The sequence below is a fragment of the Sarcophilus harrisii genome, chromosome 1, assembly GCF_902635505.1.
Source record: "Sarcophilus harrisii chromosome 1, mSarHar1.11, whole genome shotgun sequence".
Classification (NCBI taxonomy): domain Eukaryota; kingdom Metazoa; phylum Chordata; class Mammalia; order Dasyuromorphia; family Dasyuridae; genus Sarcophilus; species Sarcophilus harrisii.
Window position 1 is genome coordinate 334,003,299 of NC_045426.1, and position 19,452 is coordinate 334,022,750.

Below are 19,452 nucleotides of genomic sequence, written 5' to 3' on the forward strand. Positions count from 1 at the left end.
TATTCTTCATAATAGGGAATAGTTACTCTGATTCTATATGGAGTACAGACTAGGGGAAAGAAAACCAGTTTAAGCTAATAAATATTTATTGAAATAATTTTGGTGAAAAGTAAGGACCTCTTTGAAGTGGTAGCACCTAGAATAGAAAATAAGGGAGGGATGCTAAAGGTATCATGGAAATATAATTGAGAAGACTCAGTAATCATAGCATGTAGAAAATGAGAGGGATAAAATAATTGGTGATAATAAGATTTTGATTACTAAGTTATAGGTAAATTCTGATACTGTTTGCAGAAATACAGAAGTCAAAAGCAGAATTAGGGGAAAAGAGGACATTTTTCATTGAGGAAATTTTGAATGTGGGTTGTCAGTGGGAAGTCCAGGGAGAAATACCAGTCAGTAGTATTGATTACTGAGGAAAAAGGCAGATGAGGACTATAATTCCTCAAAGATCACTAATAAGAACACTATACCCAACTTCCTTTAGTGTTCTATAATACAATTTGTTCAAATAAATTGATGTTAATTCATGAAATACAGATGTGTACAAACTTGTGCTAAGTGTCAGTTTGTCTTAATTGCTCCACTTCCTCCCCAGTCTTTTCTGGTGTGAAATCAATTAATCAGCAGATTTTTATTAAGTGTCTGTATACCAGGGACTATACTAAGTATTGAGAATTGAAGTATAAATATTGAAAAAAATCCCATGAGGTTACATGCTAATAAGGCAGAAAGTAATTATGTATATATTTACACATACACATATGTGAATCATGAAAGTAAATCAAACACCTTATATAAAGTAGTGTAATACAAGGTAGCTTAGGAAGGAGGATGCTAGCCCTTGAGGAAATCAGGAAAGGCTTTATGCAAGAGATGATACTTGAATTGTCTTAAAGGAAAAAAAGGAATCTACGGGGTAGAAATAAGGAGAAAATCTATTTCAGTTACAGGGATGGCCAGTTTATAAAGCTAGAGAGAGGAAATGGAACATTGTATGTGAAGATGATCATCTTATATAGAGGAGAGAGGGGCATAGAGTAATGCATAGAGTACCAGTTCTATAATTAGAAAGACTTATCTTTATTTTTAATACATATTGCTTTATGAATCATGTTGGGAGAGAAAAATTAAAGCAAAAGGAAAAAAACCATGAAAGAGATAAAAAAACAGAATAAAGAAGTGAATATAGCATGTGTTGATTTACATTCTGTCTCCATCGTTCTTTTTCTGGATGCAGATGGTATTTTCTGTTCAAAGTTTATTGTGATTACCTTGGATCACTGAACTACTGAGAAGAACCAAGTTTTTCATAATTGATCATCATATAATCTTGCTATTACTATGTTCAATGTGCTTACTGTTACTATGTACAATGTATTCCTGGTTCTGCTTGTTTTGCTCAGCATCAGTTCATGTAAATCTTTCTAGGTCAGTCTCTAATCAGTTTCTTCATCATTTTTGTAGAATAATAATATTCCATTGCCTCCATAAACCACAACTTGTTTGGCCATTCTCCAGTTGATGAACATCTATTCATTTTACAATTCTTTGCTGCTACAAACATTTTTGCACATGTGGGTCCTTTCCCTTCCTTTATGATTTCTTCGGGAGTCAGACTCAGTAATGGCACTGCTGAATCAAAGGGGATGCACAGTTTTATAGCCCTTTGGGCATAGGTCCAGATTACTCTTTTGGTTAAATCATTTGACAACTCCACCAACAATGCATTAGTGTCCCAGTTTTCCCCCATCCCCTCCAGCATTTATCATTATCCTTTCCTGTCGTCTTAGCCAATATGAGAGGTGTGAGGTGGTAACTCAGAGTTGTTTTAATTTGTAGTTTTCTAATCAGTAGTGATTTAGAGCATTTTTTTTCATATAACCATAATGGCTTTAATTCTATCATCTGAAAATTGTTCATATCTTTTTGACCATTTATTAATTGGGAAATAATGTGTATTCTTACAAATTTGACATAGTCTTTTATATATTTTAGAAGTGAGACATTTATCAGAAGCATGGCTGTAAAGATTTTCTCCCAGCTTTGTACTTTCCTTTTAATCTTGTTTCTATTGGTTTCGTTTGTGCAAAAACTTTTTATTTTAATGTAATCAAAGTTGTTTATTTTGCCTTTCATAATGTTCTCTAGTTCTTCTTTGGTCATAAATTCTTTCCTTCTACAATGATCTAATAGGCAAATTATTTTTTGTTCTCCTAATTTGTTTATGGTATCATCTGTTATACCCAAATCATATATCCATTTTGATCTTATTTTGCTATGGAGTGTGAGATGTATGTTTATGCCAAGTTTATGACATATTATTTTCCAGGTTTCCCAGCAATTTTTATCAAATAGTGAGTTCTTTTTCCAGAAGCTGGAGTTTGGGGGTTTATTGACTACTAGATTACTGTAGAACTTGATTATTGTGTTCTGTGTATCTAATCTATTCTACTGATCCACCACTCTATTTCTTAGCCAATACCAAATGGTTTTGATAACTGCTGCTTTATAATATATTTTTAGGATTGATACTACTAAGGCACCATCCTTTGTATTTTTTTCATTGATTCCTTTGAGATTCTTGATCTTTTGTTCTTTCACATGATTTTTGTTATAATTTTTTCTAGCTCTATAAAATACTGTTTTGGCAGTTTGGTGTGACACTGAACAAACAGACCAATTTAGGCAGAATTGTAATTTTTGTTATATTAACTCATTGTAGCCATGAACAATTTATATTTTCCCATTTGTTTAGCTCCGATTTTATTTCTGTGATAAGTATTTTGTAATTGTGTTCATTTAGTTATTGGATTTGTCTTGGCAGATAAACCCCCAAGTATTTTATTTTGTCTACAGTAATTTTAAATGGAATTTCTATTTCTATTTCTTGCTGATGGACTTTGTCACTAATATATAAAATGGTGATGATTTGTGTGGGTTTATTTTATATTCTGCAACTTTGCTAATGCTGTGAATTGTTTCCAGTAGATTTTTGGATGATTTTCTAGGACTGCAGACACTTTCTAGCTGGGCAAGCCATTACCTTATTGCTCTTGGCTTCTTTATTTGTAGACTGAGCTAGAGAAAGAAACAGTAATCCATTCCAGTTTCTTTCCCAAGAAACCCCACATAGAGTCATGAAGAGTCAGACATAATGAAATATAACTAAACAGCAACAGAGAGGAGTAATAAAATAGATAGCTGAATAAATCATCTTTCCTCTCTTATCATCATAATATACATCCTCAATAGCAGTCCTATTTCTTTTTGTTCCAAGATGGGCTTTTGGTTTTTCAAGTTGTTCAGTCATTCTGATCATTTCTGACTCTTTGTGACTATATCTGGGGTTTTCTTTGAAAAGATATTGGTTTTTTCTCCAGCTCATTTTACAGGTGAGGAAACTGAGGCAAACAAAGTTAAGTGACTTGACTGGGGTCACATAGCTACTAAGTGTCTGAGGTCACATTTATACTCAAGTCTTCCTGACTCCAGGTCTGGCATTCTATTGATTGTGCTACTTAGTCACAATTTAGAGACAAAAGGGACCTTAAATATTACCTAGTCTAGCCCTTTCCTGTTACAGATGAAGAAGCTGAGACTTAGAAGGGTGGTGTGACTCAGTGGAAGAATGGTCCAGGTAGGTGTCTACCCAGGTAGGCACAAGTATAATAATATATAATAATAATAAGTATAATAATGCTTTTAAATGCAGGAAATATATAATATAATATATAATAATAATAAGTATAATAATGCTTTTAAATGCAGGAAATAAAATATATAGAATTATAAAGGAAATCAATCATACTGAAATATAGTAATAAAATATTTTTAAAAACTGTATTTGGTAAAGAAACCTGGTAAAGAGCCTTTGATCTAGTCTAATCCTCTCATTACAGAGGAAGAAATTATGGATAGAAAGGACATGTTATTTGAGTACATTCACACATTTAGGTACAGTGATATAATATACATATTATATTATTATGTATATTATATTAATATACATATATATTATAATAATATGTATTATAATATGTATATTACATTAATATACATATTATAATACATATTATTATAATATATATGTATATACATATATATATATGTATATACTTATAAGTATAAGAATGTACTTAGTCACAATTTAGAGACAAAAGGGACCTTAAATATTACCTAGTCTAGCCCTTTCCTGTTACAGATGAAGAAGCTGAGACTTAGAAGGGTGGTGTGACTCAGTGGAAGAATGGTCCAGGTAGGTGTCTACCCAGGTAGGCACAAGTAAGCAGGTAATATATTATTAACTGGTTAGATTTTAGAATCAATTTGCCTACCTCCTTTAGCATATTCTGAGTTCTACTTTATATTTGCTGTCTTTCTCCAATTCCCAGTGCTCAGTTTAGTAATGTTTTCTTTAAAGAAGAAAGAAGTAGAAAATTCCTGGTATACCAGTAGCCTTTGGATTATATCAATCTAGAAAATGTCACTGTTAGTATTGATAGCAGTGCCCTCCAAGACTCTCTTCTCCCTAATTGGAAGCAGTGTTTATTTTTGTCTGCCTTGAACAAGTGAGGTCCACTTCTTTCCTAGGACAGGTCTATGGCAGTCTCTGGCCTGGGCCCTTTCTTTGGCTCATTGCCACCCGGAAAGGAGGAGGAAGGAAGTATTTTCTTTCATTTGCTGTTTGCGGGAGTTCACTTTGTAATTCACTAATTCAGCTATAAAAAGGTTCTGTGTGCTATTCTGAAAAACAGATTTCTGAGGTCTACCATGGTAGAACTGAGCAGAGTGGGGTGGGAGCTTTGAAATACACCCATAAATCAAGCTGACAGGGACTTCAGAGGTTATGTAATTTCGTGTCATACATTTGCATTCAAGCATTCCAAATTCAGCAACAAGAGGAGAAAATGTGCTGCATCCCTGGCATTTGCCATGATTGGGGAAGGGGGTTGCTGGGAGGGGGTGTGTGTGTGTTGGTGGGTGAGAGAGGATTTATTTATAACTTGAGGGTGTGATCTGATGCAGTGTGAATATTCCCTTAAACAGCTACTGTACTCAATGGGGACATCGGATGCTAAAATACAGTCTCCATAAAAATAGGCTGTACGCAAACATAGGATAATAGAATCCCAGAATCTTAAGTCAGAAAAGACCTTAGAATGCAGAAGCTGAGATCTAAAAGAGTCCTTAATACATACAATGCCATCATTGGAAGAGACTATAGAGTACTGATTAGCTGAGCTGAAAACAACCTTAGAGACCATGTAGGAAACAGATTTTTAAAAATCCTTTTTGGTCTTGGACCTCTCTGGCTGTCTGATGAAGGCTTTGGAGCCTTTCTCAGAATAATGCTTTTAAATGCAGGAAATAAAATATATAGAATTATAAAGGAAATCAATCATACTGAAATATAGTAATAAAATATTTTTAAAAACTATATTTGGTAAAGAAACCTGGTAAAGAGCCTTTGATCTAGTCTAATCCTCTCATTACAGAGGAAGAAATTATGGATAGAAAGGACATGTTATTTGAGTACATTCACAGATTTAGGTACAGTGATAGAATGTCATCCAGCCCCAGGTCTCTAGACTCCAAGTAAAGTGTTCTTTCTACTACATTTACTTTTTTGCAGAGTTGGATTTATTTTGTACCATACCTTTTTGGAACATATTTTCAGTGAGATTTAAAAAAAATATTTTAACTCTCATCTTCTATGCATCAGACATAAACATTGAATTCACTCCACCTCAGTTTCAAGTTTAGAATCACAGCTACATTACCATCAGTCATCCTTTTCTTTCTTTCATAGTTCATCTGAGTGTACAGAACCTTCTATTAGCCTCCTCTTTTCCTTTCCCTTTTCCCTTTCTACTTTCCTATAGGGTGAGAACAAGTTTCTCTATGAAATTAAATATGTTTAATATTCTCTCTTTGAGCCAAACCCAATGAGATTAAGGTTCACACAGTTCTCATCCCTTTCCCTGTACAGACCCAAAGAAGATGAGATCAGGAAATTAGTTTATGTCTCTGCAGTGAGCCATTTGTCAGCCATGTTGTTGTTAGTCAAAGTAAGCTTTAAATTATTGAGCATGAAGAGAAGTTAAATCCTAATTTGTTTTGTTTTGGTAATATCAGTGTAATTTTCTACTTTCCTATCATTCATTCATCAAAACTTTATTGATTGCACAGCATATTCAAGCCACTGTAGAGATCCCCAGGTGAAGAGCAGGACTGTCTGTTTTAACACAGGGAAATACATCTCATAGAAAAGTTTTAGGGTTCCTCTCAAATATAAGTTTCCCAGCTGAAATTTTATTATCTATCTATATTTCTAAATAGGAGGCATGATATAATAGATAAGAGTGCTAGCCTTGGAACCAAGAATTCAATTCATTAAACAATCTATGAAGTATCTATTAAGAGGCAATCACTGTGCTGAATCTGGGTCATATAAATAAATAATAATAAGAAAGCCTTCATGAAGCTTGAATTTTTATTCCAGAAGACAATACACAAAAGAAATGTGGAAAGGAGAGGGGGAATTAGGGGCTAGCTGCAGTGAGGCATATTCCATGAAGTTTAAACCAAGCAGAGCTGCATATGGAAAGTAGAAGTGATGATGTGAGTTCAAATACTGCCTCTGATACCTACTGTTTACATGATTGGAAAGTCACTTAATCTCTTAGTGCTTTAGGCAGTTTTCTGACCTGTTAAGAAGATAATGACCTGTATTAGAGGGAATTTTATTATTTCAAAATGATCTCTAGCAAGGAAATCATAAGTCCAATTCTTATACTGAATTAATCCAATGTACTCTTCCCATCTCACCACAAACATAGTTTATGTAAACCCAGAGTCCAAACAATCTTCAATGGGTATTATTTTCACTCTTTTGCTTATTCATATTTATATATACAATGTATACACACATATACATACATCATGTATGTGTATATATGTGTATATTACCACATACACACATTTTTCTTGACCATTGGTGGTGGTGACGGCAGCCTATCTTTGAGAGGCAATCTTTATTCAGACTGCTGTACAGTATTTCCAGATTTAATGTTTGCTCTTCACACATTACCTCCTAATTCTTTGCTAATGTCTCTATAACAGATGTTCGTGTCCTTTACTTAGACATATGGGGTATTGCTAGACTGGAGGGACATACTGGTGCTGGGGGATGTGGTTAGGACCCATGCTCCCCCTGCCTTATGCTTCTCTGCCCAGGATCAGCTGAGTCTGTATCAGCACCTGCTTGAATGATTAGGCTGGAAACTCCAGCTCCTCCCCACTCCTCTGCCAGCCCCCTTTCCAGCCTGATTTCTCAGTACTCTTCGTCTGTCTCTGGAAGCAGCCCTGACTTATCATTAATAGACTGTTAATTAAGACCAAACTCATTTTTGCTGTCCAGGACCAATAGGGAGGCAGTGGGGCATGACAGATATATCTAATTTTTTGTCAGAAGACCTGGGTTAGAATTCTTTCCCAGACACAGTTGTGTGGCTGTCAATAAGTCATTTAACCTCTGAATGTCCCACTTTCTTTATATATAATGTTATAACATGACATCAATATATGTATATAATAAAAGTACTTTTTGGAGAGAATATGATTTCATGGTTAAAATGGAAGTTTTGGAGTCAAAATGGGGGTTCAAATCTTGATACTATAAAATTTAATGCTTAGCCAGGTCACTTAGCTTCTTTGGGCCTCAATTTCCTTATTTATACAATGAAGAGTATAGGTGACATCTAAGGTACATTTCTAGTCTAAGTAATCTTAAAACAATTACATAGTAAAGAGGCAAAGAACATCTTGGTCTGGGGCAAAAAAATTGTATGATTACTTATTTTTAGTATCGTGCTACCATATTAATTCCCCCCTTTCTAGACCATTTATTTGCTTCTTCTGCCCACAAAACACTATCTTGACAGAATTGTCTATTATTATTGATTTTTAAAGCAGTTTTGATTCCCAATTCAACATTCTATCTGCTGGATCATATTAATTCCCTAAAGTACTATTATTTTAATTTTATATATGAAGAAACTGGGGCACTCAGAGGTTAAGTAACTTCCTGATAGTTAGACAGCTGTATCTGAGAAAGAATTCAAACCCAGAACTTCTTCCCCTTTGTGGAGGCTTTTCCTCTAAATTTTCCCTTAATCATTGACTCAATGTCTTTAGATAGTTGCGATATAGTAATTTGAAAGAAGTCTTCACAGGTGGCTGGTGTGATCAAGAAAGACTTTTTAGAGAAATTGACCTTGAAGGAAAGAGGAATGACAATTTAGGTCCCTTTCCCTTAAAAAGAACTAAAACCCCCAAATTTAGAGTAGCCCTAACAATTTGGTGACTGATGATTATTGGATCACTTAACTTGGGAAGGGGGGGATTGAGGTATGGTATGGAAAAGGAGAAATAATATGCTTTGAGGGAAAGAATAATCCTAGAGAAGGTAGGTGGGGCCCAAGGAATTTTTAAAAGGAAATCAAAGCCTGGGAGATCAGCCCAGTCATGATTTAATGGGAACAATAAATGAGGAATAGAAGAATTTTTCTCTCACAATTCCTCTAAGACCACAGTATTCTGTAACAGTAATGGCATGCAAGCCAATGTTTCAAGGTTACTGAAGTCCCAGACAATTGTCATTGTTGCATCAATCTTGCTTGTCAGAATAGACATGTGGGTTTTTCCTTTGGGGAGAAGTGTCAATCATTCTAGAAGTCACCATATTCTTATTAATTCTCTATAGCATTTATCAAATTCCTCTTCTTTCCTTCCCCACAACTCTTCCCTGACCTCGTTTCCCATCCCTTTGACCAGTTAGGCTTAATCAACTTAGAATTAGATTACTGCACCATCTTTTTCTTAGTATCTTCCCTCCAGCTACCTTTGGGGCTACCAAAATTAACTTCATTATAAAAAATCATCCATGTTTACGTGGTTCCATAGGTTTTATCAGATAATTTGTCTCAAAATAACTCTCTAAGCTAATTACTGTAAAGAAATCTCTTCACAACATAGACTGCAATCCATTTGTAGCAAATACTAAAGCTGTCTGAGTACCTATGGTTTAAGTGACCTATATGAAGAACTCTGCAATCTTCAGTATTTTACTTACTTAACTTATACTAGATTATCTCACAAGGCAGTACAAGAATAAATATTTTAATTTCTCTGATTAAAAAATTCTGCCTGATGCATGATAAATACCTAACAAAGGTTTGTTGATTGAGAGTAACTTGCTTAAAATTCCACATCTAGTATCAGAAGTGAGATTAGAATCTAGATGATCCAACTATTACATCTCTTTAATTTCCCTCAGAAACTTTCTTTAATTTCTATTGCTTACCTCATGTGTCCAAAGTTTTCTTTCTTCCCAACACAGATCCTTCATGGCAATAGGTGATACAGTTGATAGAACATTAGGCCTGGAGTTGGGAAATCCTGAATTCAAGTCTAGCCTGGGAAACTAACTACTATGTGACTCTGAACAAGTCACTAAACTTGTGTTTGCTCAGTTCCTTCAACTGTAAAATGGAGATAATAATAGCACTTATTTCTCAGGGTTGTTGTGAGAATCAAATAAGATTCGCTAAAGCACTCAATATAATATTTGGCACATTGCAAGTATTAAATAAGTATTAGCTATTACTATTACCTCTATATTTTTAATATCATTCTTTGTTCTACTGACCTCACCTTAATTGTTTGTTGTATCTTTAAATTCCCTGTGCCTTGCATAGAGTAAGCCCTCACTGAATATTTGTTGTTGTTGAATTGACTTAGTTCAGCCATATGTTGCCCAGGTTGTGGCAAGTCTACTGCCCTTACTATGCTTCTTTGTGAATTGTATGGCATTTATCCTTAGGATTTGTGGAATTGTATCTGGGTTTACCATAGACAATTCAAGGAATATCAGGGAAGTCTTGACTCTGCTGTCTTGATTCTCTGTTGGTTTTAAGAATAGGTGGGTAAGAGATTAGAATTTGTTACTATTACTCAGAGAATCATCAATCAGAGATTGATTCAAGGCTTCTTGGTGTAGTATAGACATGCCAAATTGTTCCTAAGATGATTTTTTCCTTCAGAGTTCTAGTTCTAGAGAACAACTATAGTAATAGAGTTTTATACACACACACATAGACAGACACACAAGTGAGAACTGTATAGATTGTAAATTGTAGTCTTCGAGGTAAAGTTTTAAGCAAAAAATTAGGAAACATGCCATAATGATGATGAAGTCTGGGGAATATTGCCAGAAACATGACTTAATTGGCTGGATTTCATTGTCTGGGACCTCCAACAGATTGGTTAATTGTCATTAAACAAGAAACTCTTAGTGCTTTCTACAGATTTGGCAAAGCCAGCTATTAGAAAGTAGCCATTTGGATCATACATAAGAAAAAAGTCTATGCTTATAACATTCTATATGTGACAGGGTGTTAGTGTGGAATGCTGCGCTGTTAAATCAGCAGGGGTCTAAAGTCAAGTGTCTGATTCTTTTATCTCTGCTGAATTAAGGGTGGATTTGTTCATCTCACCAGCACAGCATTGATTTGGAGCCTTATGAAGAAAAATAGAAGAAAAATACTGGCAAATTAAAATGATTCATACAAATTTAAATTCTCTATTTTTTTCTTCAAGTGTTTCTTCAGAATTGTTCAAAATGGTATATTACCCAGTAACAGCCTTCTTTGAGATTTATATTCCCTAAGTGATTCCCATGACTTGCTCACAGGTAGATCTTGGAATATTTGATGAAGACAATGATTTACAATCAGGAAGCTGCCAACTGACTGATTTATACTTACAAATGAAGTGTAGTTCTTGTGCAGGAAAGAGCATCTTGGGAAGGATATGAAAGATCAGAAATAGTATAAAAGAATACAGATTTTATATCTGCATCAAGGAAAGACCACTTGTAGAATATAATCCAATTCAGGTCATATTGCTAAAGCACATACTATGTACTATGAGGTAGCTTTATTCATCATCCACAAACTTCTCTAAGATTAGGAGACAAAAATTTTTTGAAGGAACTTAGAATATAGTAGTGAGGCCACATGATACAGTGGAAATAATCCTTGAGTGAGAATACCTTAATTAAATCCTAGTTTTATTACTACCTATATAGCCACGAGGATGGTTGGAACCAAGAGCAAGTAGGTGGTGCAGAGAACAGAGTGCTAGGCCTGAAGTAAGATAAGTCTGATCTTCCTGAGTTCAGATCTGGTCTCAGATACTCATTGGCAGTGTGATTCTGAGTAAGTGACTTTACTCTATTTTCTCAATTTCCTGAGTTGGAGAAGGGAATGGCAAAACATTTCACTATGTCTGCCAAGAAACCCCCAAATAATGGGGTCATGAAGAGTCATACACAAATGAAATACCTAAACAATAACAGCATTCAGTAATGGGCAAGTGATTTAACTGTTTTAAGCCTCAGTTTCTTTATAAGATGAGGGAATTGGACTAGATTATTTATAGGGGTCCTTTTCACTCCGAATTGCACAATATTTTGAAGCTGAAATGTACTGAAATAAATTCCATTTCCCTACTTTGGAACTCTATTGTCATTGGTTCGGAAGACATGGTAGAGCTATTGATGATCATTATTTAAAACTTTATCCTAGAATCTGTCCAATCCATTCAGAATTTCTTCTTTGCTTTGATCCAGAATTTATTTCCTAGTATGTATTTGTTGTTATTTGTTTTTTTTAAACTGAAATTAAAGGGCATTCATACTTTTGCTTTGAAGTGGAGTGAAGCAAATTGTAACAGATATGAACAAAATGTCATCTAAGACAGTAAAATTCAGGAAGGGATGACTTCTGGCTGGGAATACTGGGGAAGGTTTCACAAATGAAAAGGCTTCTGAGCTGGGGCTTTTAGAATAAATGCAATAAAGAATGGGGAGGGAATTTTGAGCAGAGGTTATAAATTGGGCAAAGAATCAAAAGTAATGGAAGGAAAGGGATTTGTTTGGGGAATGATAGGCAAGCCAGTTGTTTGCAGAGTAGGCTGTGAAGGGGAATAGTATAAGATCAAGGTGCTGAAGTGGTTGAAAATAGATTGTAGATGACTTTGAATGCTGGACAAAGACATTTGGTCTTATCCTGTTGGCAGTAGAATGACATTGAAGGATTTTGGTTGGGAGGGTAACATGAACAGAATAGAAGTTGGGCTCTCTATAGAATGAATTCATTCAATAAGATTTGAAGTATACGGTTATTAATTAATCAGCAACTTATAAATGATAACCCAGAATGTTTTTAAATCTAATATTGGCTTGTTTGAAATTCATATAATTAACAATCATCCTTTTTTCCTTATTGGTTTTCAGGATCCACGGAGCAAGCACAAGTTTAAAATTCATACTTATTCCAGTCCAACATTTTGTGACCACTGCGGCTCTTTGCTGTATGGGCTCATTCACCAAGGAATGAAATGTGACAGTAAGTGAAGCCCCCCAGCTTTTTTCTGTCTACTTATTGACTGCTGGAAGCAAACAAGAAGAATCTGTTTGTTGGGTTTGGTGTTTATGTCCAAAGTGAATTTCCCTTAGGTCAAGGTTGGGTGATTTGGAAACAGAAATGTGATTGCTACTGTCTTCTTAGTTTAGGGTAGGACTACATCTCTTCCTTTAGTCTGATATTTAAAGGCTAAGTAGATTCTGGAGAAAGGATAGTCATGAAGGTGAAGACTCTTCAAGGTTTTCCAGATCTATAATTTTATCAGTGTGTACATTCCTTATCTCAGTGGAAATGGTAATTCTTCCATATCTGTTAAAATGGCCTTTATAAATTTTTAATAAACTTTATATATTATGTCAAAAATAAAGTCATCATCCAAGAACTTAGTTGTCAGATTAATCTAATCACATGCTTATTTAACCTTCAAATCTTTAGTGATCCCTTCTTGTTTTTTACAAAAAAGAAAAAAAAAAAAGGAGAAACAACAGGCAAAATCCATTAGTGATCAACCCCATTTCACATTATTCTGCTCCATATATTCTATGTTTTAGCTAAATTAAAACTAAGAATATTTCTGAAACCCAAACTAAATGCCTCAAATGCAGTGCAGTGATTGGGGGAGAGATCATGGTGCAATGAAAAAAATACTAGATTTGAAGTAAAAAGATTTGAGATAGAATCTTTCCTCAGCTAATATCTTTAGGACCTTGGACAGCTCACTTGGACAGGTCTGATTTTTCTCTGTTAGATGAAGGTGTTAAATGCAGTGAAATACAGTGGAAAGAGTTTTTGGATTTGGATTCGGGAGGCAAAAAACATGGGCTTCCTGGCTATGTTCTTTATTACTTGTAAAAATCACTTAACTAGGTAAGTGAAATATCTTTTTGGGTCTCGGTTCCTTATCTGTAAAATAAGAGACTCAGACTAGATGAACATTATGTTCATTTAATGACTTAAAAATCTGTAGCTAGGTGAACTTTTAGGTCCTGTCTAGCTCTAAAGTTATGCTCTAAGGACTAATGCTCTGATGATAAGCTTTTATGAATAATGGTAATAATAATAATAGATAACATTGGCATTTCATTTTAAGTTTTGCCAAGTGATCTTTATTATCCTCATTGGATTTTTTTTAATAACCCAGTGAGGTAGGTGCTATTATCATCTTCATTTTGCAGATGAATAAACTGAAGTAGAGAGGAGTTAAGTGGTTTGCCAAGGATTGCATAAAACTTAAATATTGGAGATAAGATTTGAACTTGATCTTCCTGACTTCAGGTCCAGAGCTCTATTCACTGTACTGCCTAGCTGTTGTCTTATAAATGTAGTTTTAAAACATTCAGCTCCCAGGTTGAGAACTCTTTCTATTATACTGTTTCCTTTCAGGAGAAAGTATGATTATTTCTCATCAGTCAGAACCAAAAAGGTTTTGAAAGACAGTTTAATTTAGTAATCATTTGTCATCCATTTTTTTTTCAAGCAGTTGCTGTCCTCCTTTGGGGACTGGTGCAGAATCAGCTAGACTAGATACATTTTAGCCCATGTCTGCTTGGAGCCCTTGAGGATAGATTGAATGACATAGTCTGGAGTACTTGGTAATTGAGAATACCTTCATCAAGCAAAGGGAAGAGCCAACTTGTAAGGAAGAAAGGAAAACAGCTAGAGACTCTGCAGGCAGAGATACGGATTTCAGGAATCTGTAATTTCTTCAATGTGGGTAGTCTCTCCACTTACTGATCATGGCCCCCCAAATACAATTGATGAATTGTCAACTGATTGTGCCCAAAACAATGCATTTCTCTCTAGCAACCTAGGAATAAGCCTAGAACTCCTCTGGACAGTCTGTAGTCATCATCAGTTACAAATAACTATCATTACCCTTTATACTTGGCCTTTAATTACTCCTCCTGAGAAATGTTCTTTACTAGAAGGCAACCCTAGACCTGAGGTAGTCTGTATCCTTGCCTCAGAACTTAAATAGGCTGGTTCCACATCAGAAAATAAGCCAGCATTTTATTATTGTACTCATTCCTGAGGAGTTTCAGCTTCATAGAACCTGCTGCATCTTGCACCAGTGCTACTTGCAGTCTTTGAGAACCAGGGATCACCTCTCTCCAACAGGAATGACTGAAAATAGAAGGCAAGGATATCAATATGGATGCATATAATGACAATAAGAGCTCACATTTCTGAATGCTTCAGTTTTACAATATTTTGATTCACAGAAATCCTGTGATATAATAATGATAAGTAGTAGTAGTAATAGTGGTAGTAGTAGTCATGTCTGACTTTGTGACCTTATTGGGGGTTTTCTTAGCAAAGATACTAGAATAATTTGCCATTTTCTTTTCCAGCTTATTTTACAGTTGAGGAAACTGAGGCAAATAGGGTTAAGTGACTTGCCCAGGATCACATAACTAATTAGTATCTGAGGCTAGATTTGAATTCAGGTAAATAAATCTTTCTCATGTTAGGCCTGGCACTTTATCCACTGCATCACTTAGTTGCCTTGATAATATAATAAATAGTAGTTAGCATTCATTTAGTGATTATCATACAGTAGACACAGTGCTGACGACTTTACAGATAATGTCACTTAATAATTATAACAACCTTGGAAGATTGGTGCTATTATCTCCATTTTGTAATTACTATTATTCCTATTTGACAGTTGAGGAAACTGAGTTAAACAAATAGCAGTCTAAGCTCATACAGCTAGTAAGTGTCTGAGGCTAGATTTGAACTCAGTTCTTACTCCACATCCAGCCCTCTATCTACTGTACCACCTAACTGCCTCAACTACTAGTTAATGCATGTGTTATTCCCCTTTTACAATTTGGAAAACTGAGATTTAAAGAGATGGTGTGATTTGGCCAAGGTTACACAGCTATGATGTTAGAGATGGATTAAAATTTGGATTTTCTGACTCCAAATCCAGTACTCTTCCTGTTATATCATATGGCCTAGCTTACTTTTTATATTGCCTTTAAGTATACAAGGCACTTCACAGATGCTATCATTGATGCAGCTCTGTGAAGTAGAGAGTTCAAGTATTTTGGCAGTGGGTGGAGCTCCGCACATGGAGTTAAGAACTCTGGGTTGTAATCCTATTTGTGACACTGATTCATTGTGTGATCAAGGACAATTAACTTTATTACTTTGGACCTCAGTTCCCTTACCTGTAAAAGGAGGGGGTTGTTTGGATTAGATCATTTCTAGGATCCTTCAGGCTTTATCTATGATACCACATACTGTGCAAGAGGGGGAAAGATTCAAATTTTTTGCCTTAGGGCACTGAGTCTGGAAAAAGAAGATATGGAACTTGAATCCAGACCTTCTGATTCTAGGTTCAATATTGAACTGAATGCAATATTGCAGATGTGGATTGGCTAAGCAAAGGGGAGCGATCATCTTCTCACATCTGTTTCCTCATCTGTAAAATGAGTACTTTACAGATTACCATCTTTAATCCTCACAACAACTCTGGAAGTTTATTCTTATTCATACTATCTTATAGAAAGCTTTTCAGGAAAGTAATTAGTAAACTCTAAAGGGGATAGGAACTAAACATGTGATTCCATTCATATAGAAAGCTTCCAAGAGGGGAAACTCCCTTTACCAGTGCAGGTCAGCACCTTCTGTCCAACTTAACGTTAAGTCTTAGAGAGTTGCCCAGAATATCAAGAGGATGTAATTTGCTCAAGATCAAAGAGCCAGTGTGTGTTAGAAACTGGATTTGAACCCAGACTTTGAGAGCAGCCTTCTATGCACAGTTCTTCAGACACTTAGAGCTTTAAAGTCCTGTAGAAATAGAAGCTATTATTGCAATTAATAGTGCATCTTTCCCTTTAAAACAGTGGAAACAAATGATATCTATATTGAGAACTGTGTAAGTGATATTTATTCAAATAAATTGTTCTTTATGGCTTTGGTGCCCCAGGGAAATTTAACTACATTAAAACGAATCACTTATTGAATGCTTCCTATGAGCAAGACCCTCTGCTTAGCTCTGATGCAAAGAAAAACAAAATTCAATCTGTGGCCTCTAGGAATCCACAGTTTTGTTTGGGAGGTAAGACAGGTGTACAGATTGCTAGGTACAGGTGGCAAAGGTACAATAAAAAAAATGCAATGAGTACATCATATAGAAGAATAATTCCACTAGCTAGAACTAGGACCAGTGAGTGAAAAATGGAGCAATGGCAGCCTTTGGCTCTCTTTTTAATGGGAAGACTACTTGTACAAAAGTTTATTAGATAGCCTCAAAGGAGAGTTAAGTTTAATACCAAGTCCTCTCTCACTTAAATCCAGTTTACTGACATGTCATGAAATCACCTCTTTGAGAATAAAGAATAAAGAACAAATAGCAACAAGTTCAGTGTCACTGGAGTGATGTTTAAAAAGATTTGAGAGACATAGTTTTTGGGTAATTTAAACATTTTATTAATAAGGTCAGCAGATTGTTAATAAAAAGATGAGCATTTTACCATCTCTCTTAGACCAAAGCCTAGTAATGGCAGTGGTCTCATGGTTTATATGCCCTTCAATAGGATGTGTTTCTGAGCTGTGACAATCAACTTGGATTGTTTAACACAAAGACAAGGCTGGACTATATTAAAATGAAGGTCTTAGGGAATATGACTTAGGTCATTCAAATCTTGATCAGAGGCATCAATTTCCATGTCACCTGTTTTGATAATAGGAAGAATCAACCTTTCCCCAGGCCTGCCTGAGCAAACAAAATGAGCAGGAATATACCCTTTAGACCCAAATTAGAATTTCTTTTACGGTCTAATTAGATCTTGGCTTGGGTAAATCTCCAAAAGAGATTTCTCACACTGATTATTTTCTAGATAAAGAAGTAGAAAAAGGGAAAAACCTTGATCCTAATAGAATAATTAGTTATTAAATATAAAAGAGAAATAACCATTTCTCACATTGAACATGTTAATTCAGAACTCAGATGGTCCTCTCTTGGGGATTCTGTAGATGAGATTATTACACTGAGATCAGAAGTTGGGCTAAATGATTGACTCTTAACTCCTGAGATTCGTGAAATCCCAATTCAGCTACTTACTATATTTAATGGTAACCTTGAGAAAGCCAGTTTGGGCTTTTGGATCCTCATCTATAAAATGAAAAGACTGGATTCAATAATCTTTGAAAGTCCCTTCTATTTCTAAATTCTATGTTTCTGTGACTTTAGAAATAATTTAATTCAATCCCCTCTCCTCTCATTTTGTAGCTGAGCAAACTGAAGCCCAAAAAGGGGAAATGACTCCTTAAGTCAGATGACTTGTTAAAGTAAAGTTTTTTTTTTTTTTTTCTTCTTGTCAGGGAAATCTTTATTTATTTATTTAGACTTGTTAAAGTTTTTAGTAGAGTTGGGATCAGTGATGGTGAAGATGAAGATGATGATATACTAGAAATATTGAGGGTTATTATGATAATCTTTAATATTTTATTATGATTTAATATTTTGTTAATTTTATTATGATAATATTTAAATAGTACTTTAAAGATTGCAAAATGCTTCCCAAACATTATCTTGCTCTCTTGACTCAGGACTGCATACTCCTATTAACCCTCACTTGAAGCTTAGAACATGGATTTGGAATCCAAATACCAGGATTCTACTTCTCTTCCCCATTAATTGTGATGATGACTTTGGGTAATTTCCTCTTTCTGTGTCTTAGTTTCACCATTCCATAAAAATAAGGAATCTGTATCTGGCCCTTTTATCACCCAGTTTCCAAAGATTCGTTTCTTTTTAAAAGGATTGATTGAAAAACTCTTTTAATTTTATTTATCTCTATTAGGATAGCAGGAAGAAAATCATTCTCAAGTTTCTTTTAGTCACCTGAAGAAATGTTAGGAAGATATATCCCTAGGTAGTCATGCATTAATTACCAAATACACTTAAAACACTCGATTCCATTCTGTGCCCCATCATTTACTGAGATCTCTAGTCACAGAATCATAGAATCTCATTCCTTTTAAGGGACTTTGGGCATCATTTAGGATAATCTGTCTCTCAATAAGAATCTTATTCCTATTTTATAACAATCCTGACGGTTGATCACCAAGTAAGTACTTAAAGACCCCACCAAGGATGATCATTACCCCTAAGACCGTCCATTTCACTTTTGGGGTGCTTTAATTCTCTAGAAATTTTCCTTTATGTGAAACCAAGAACTTCCTTCTTCCTATACCCAGAATAAGAATAACCCTTCCTCTTACATACTGGTCCCTTTAAGAAATGATCATTTTTTTCCATAGGTATTGTCTTTCCCATACTCAATGTTCTTCATTCTGTCAACCTTCTTTATTTAATTATGGCCTTTGTTTCTTCACCATCCTGGTCACATATTAGCTTTTCAGTTTCTACCCAAAATTCATTGGCTAGAACTGAAAACAATATTCCTAATATTGCTTCCTAATTTCCTGATATTGATCCGGTCAGGGCAGAATACAGTGAAGCCATTATCTCCCTCCTTTTAGGCATTATTTCTATATATCCAGCTAAAGATATTAGCTTTTTGGACTGACTGCTACATCTTAATTCGGATATGTATTGTGCTTGCAGTTCTCTAAAGTCCCCAGGTAGCACTCACTTGTGTTATTGTATAAACATTGCTCTCTATGAAAGCTCTGTCATCCCGACTTCCCCATCCCCTCAGGCACACATAGATTGTTGCCAGCTCTGTTTTTGGAGCTAGTCCCCAAAGACCAAGTCACAGAGAAATGTTTGTTAATTCTGTTTTAGGGCTGTTACTACTTCAGGGGAACGAGAAGGTACCCCTGGGACCTCCTGGTTTTCCTTCTATCCATCCATTCAGCTTCTTTGATTTGGCTGGTTGGCAGAAATAGCTTTGTTAACACATTATTTCCTTAGATAACCTGACATGGGTGCTCCAAGGCCCAAGAGGAAGATTGAGACTTGGGAATCAGTAGTTGACTTTCC

General features: G+C 35.2%; 1 protein-coding gene across 2 annotated transcripts in view; it reads left to right on the plus strand.

The window, feature by feature from the left end:
- Positions 1-19,452, plus strand: part of PRKCB (protein kinase C beta) — a 634,931-nt gene that overhangs the window by 262,503 nt on the left and 352,976 nt on the right. For both annotated transcript variants that reach the window (XM_031945586.1, XM_031945585.1), the window contains exon 4: positions 12,362-12,473. In XM_031945586.1, the coding sequence (XP_031801446.1) occupies positions 12,362-12,473 (112 nt within the window). The remainder of the gene's footprint in view (positions 1-12,361; positions 12,474-19,452) is intronic.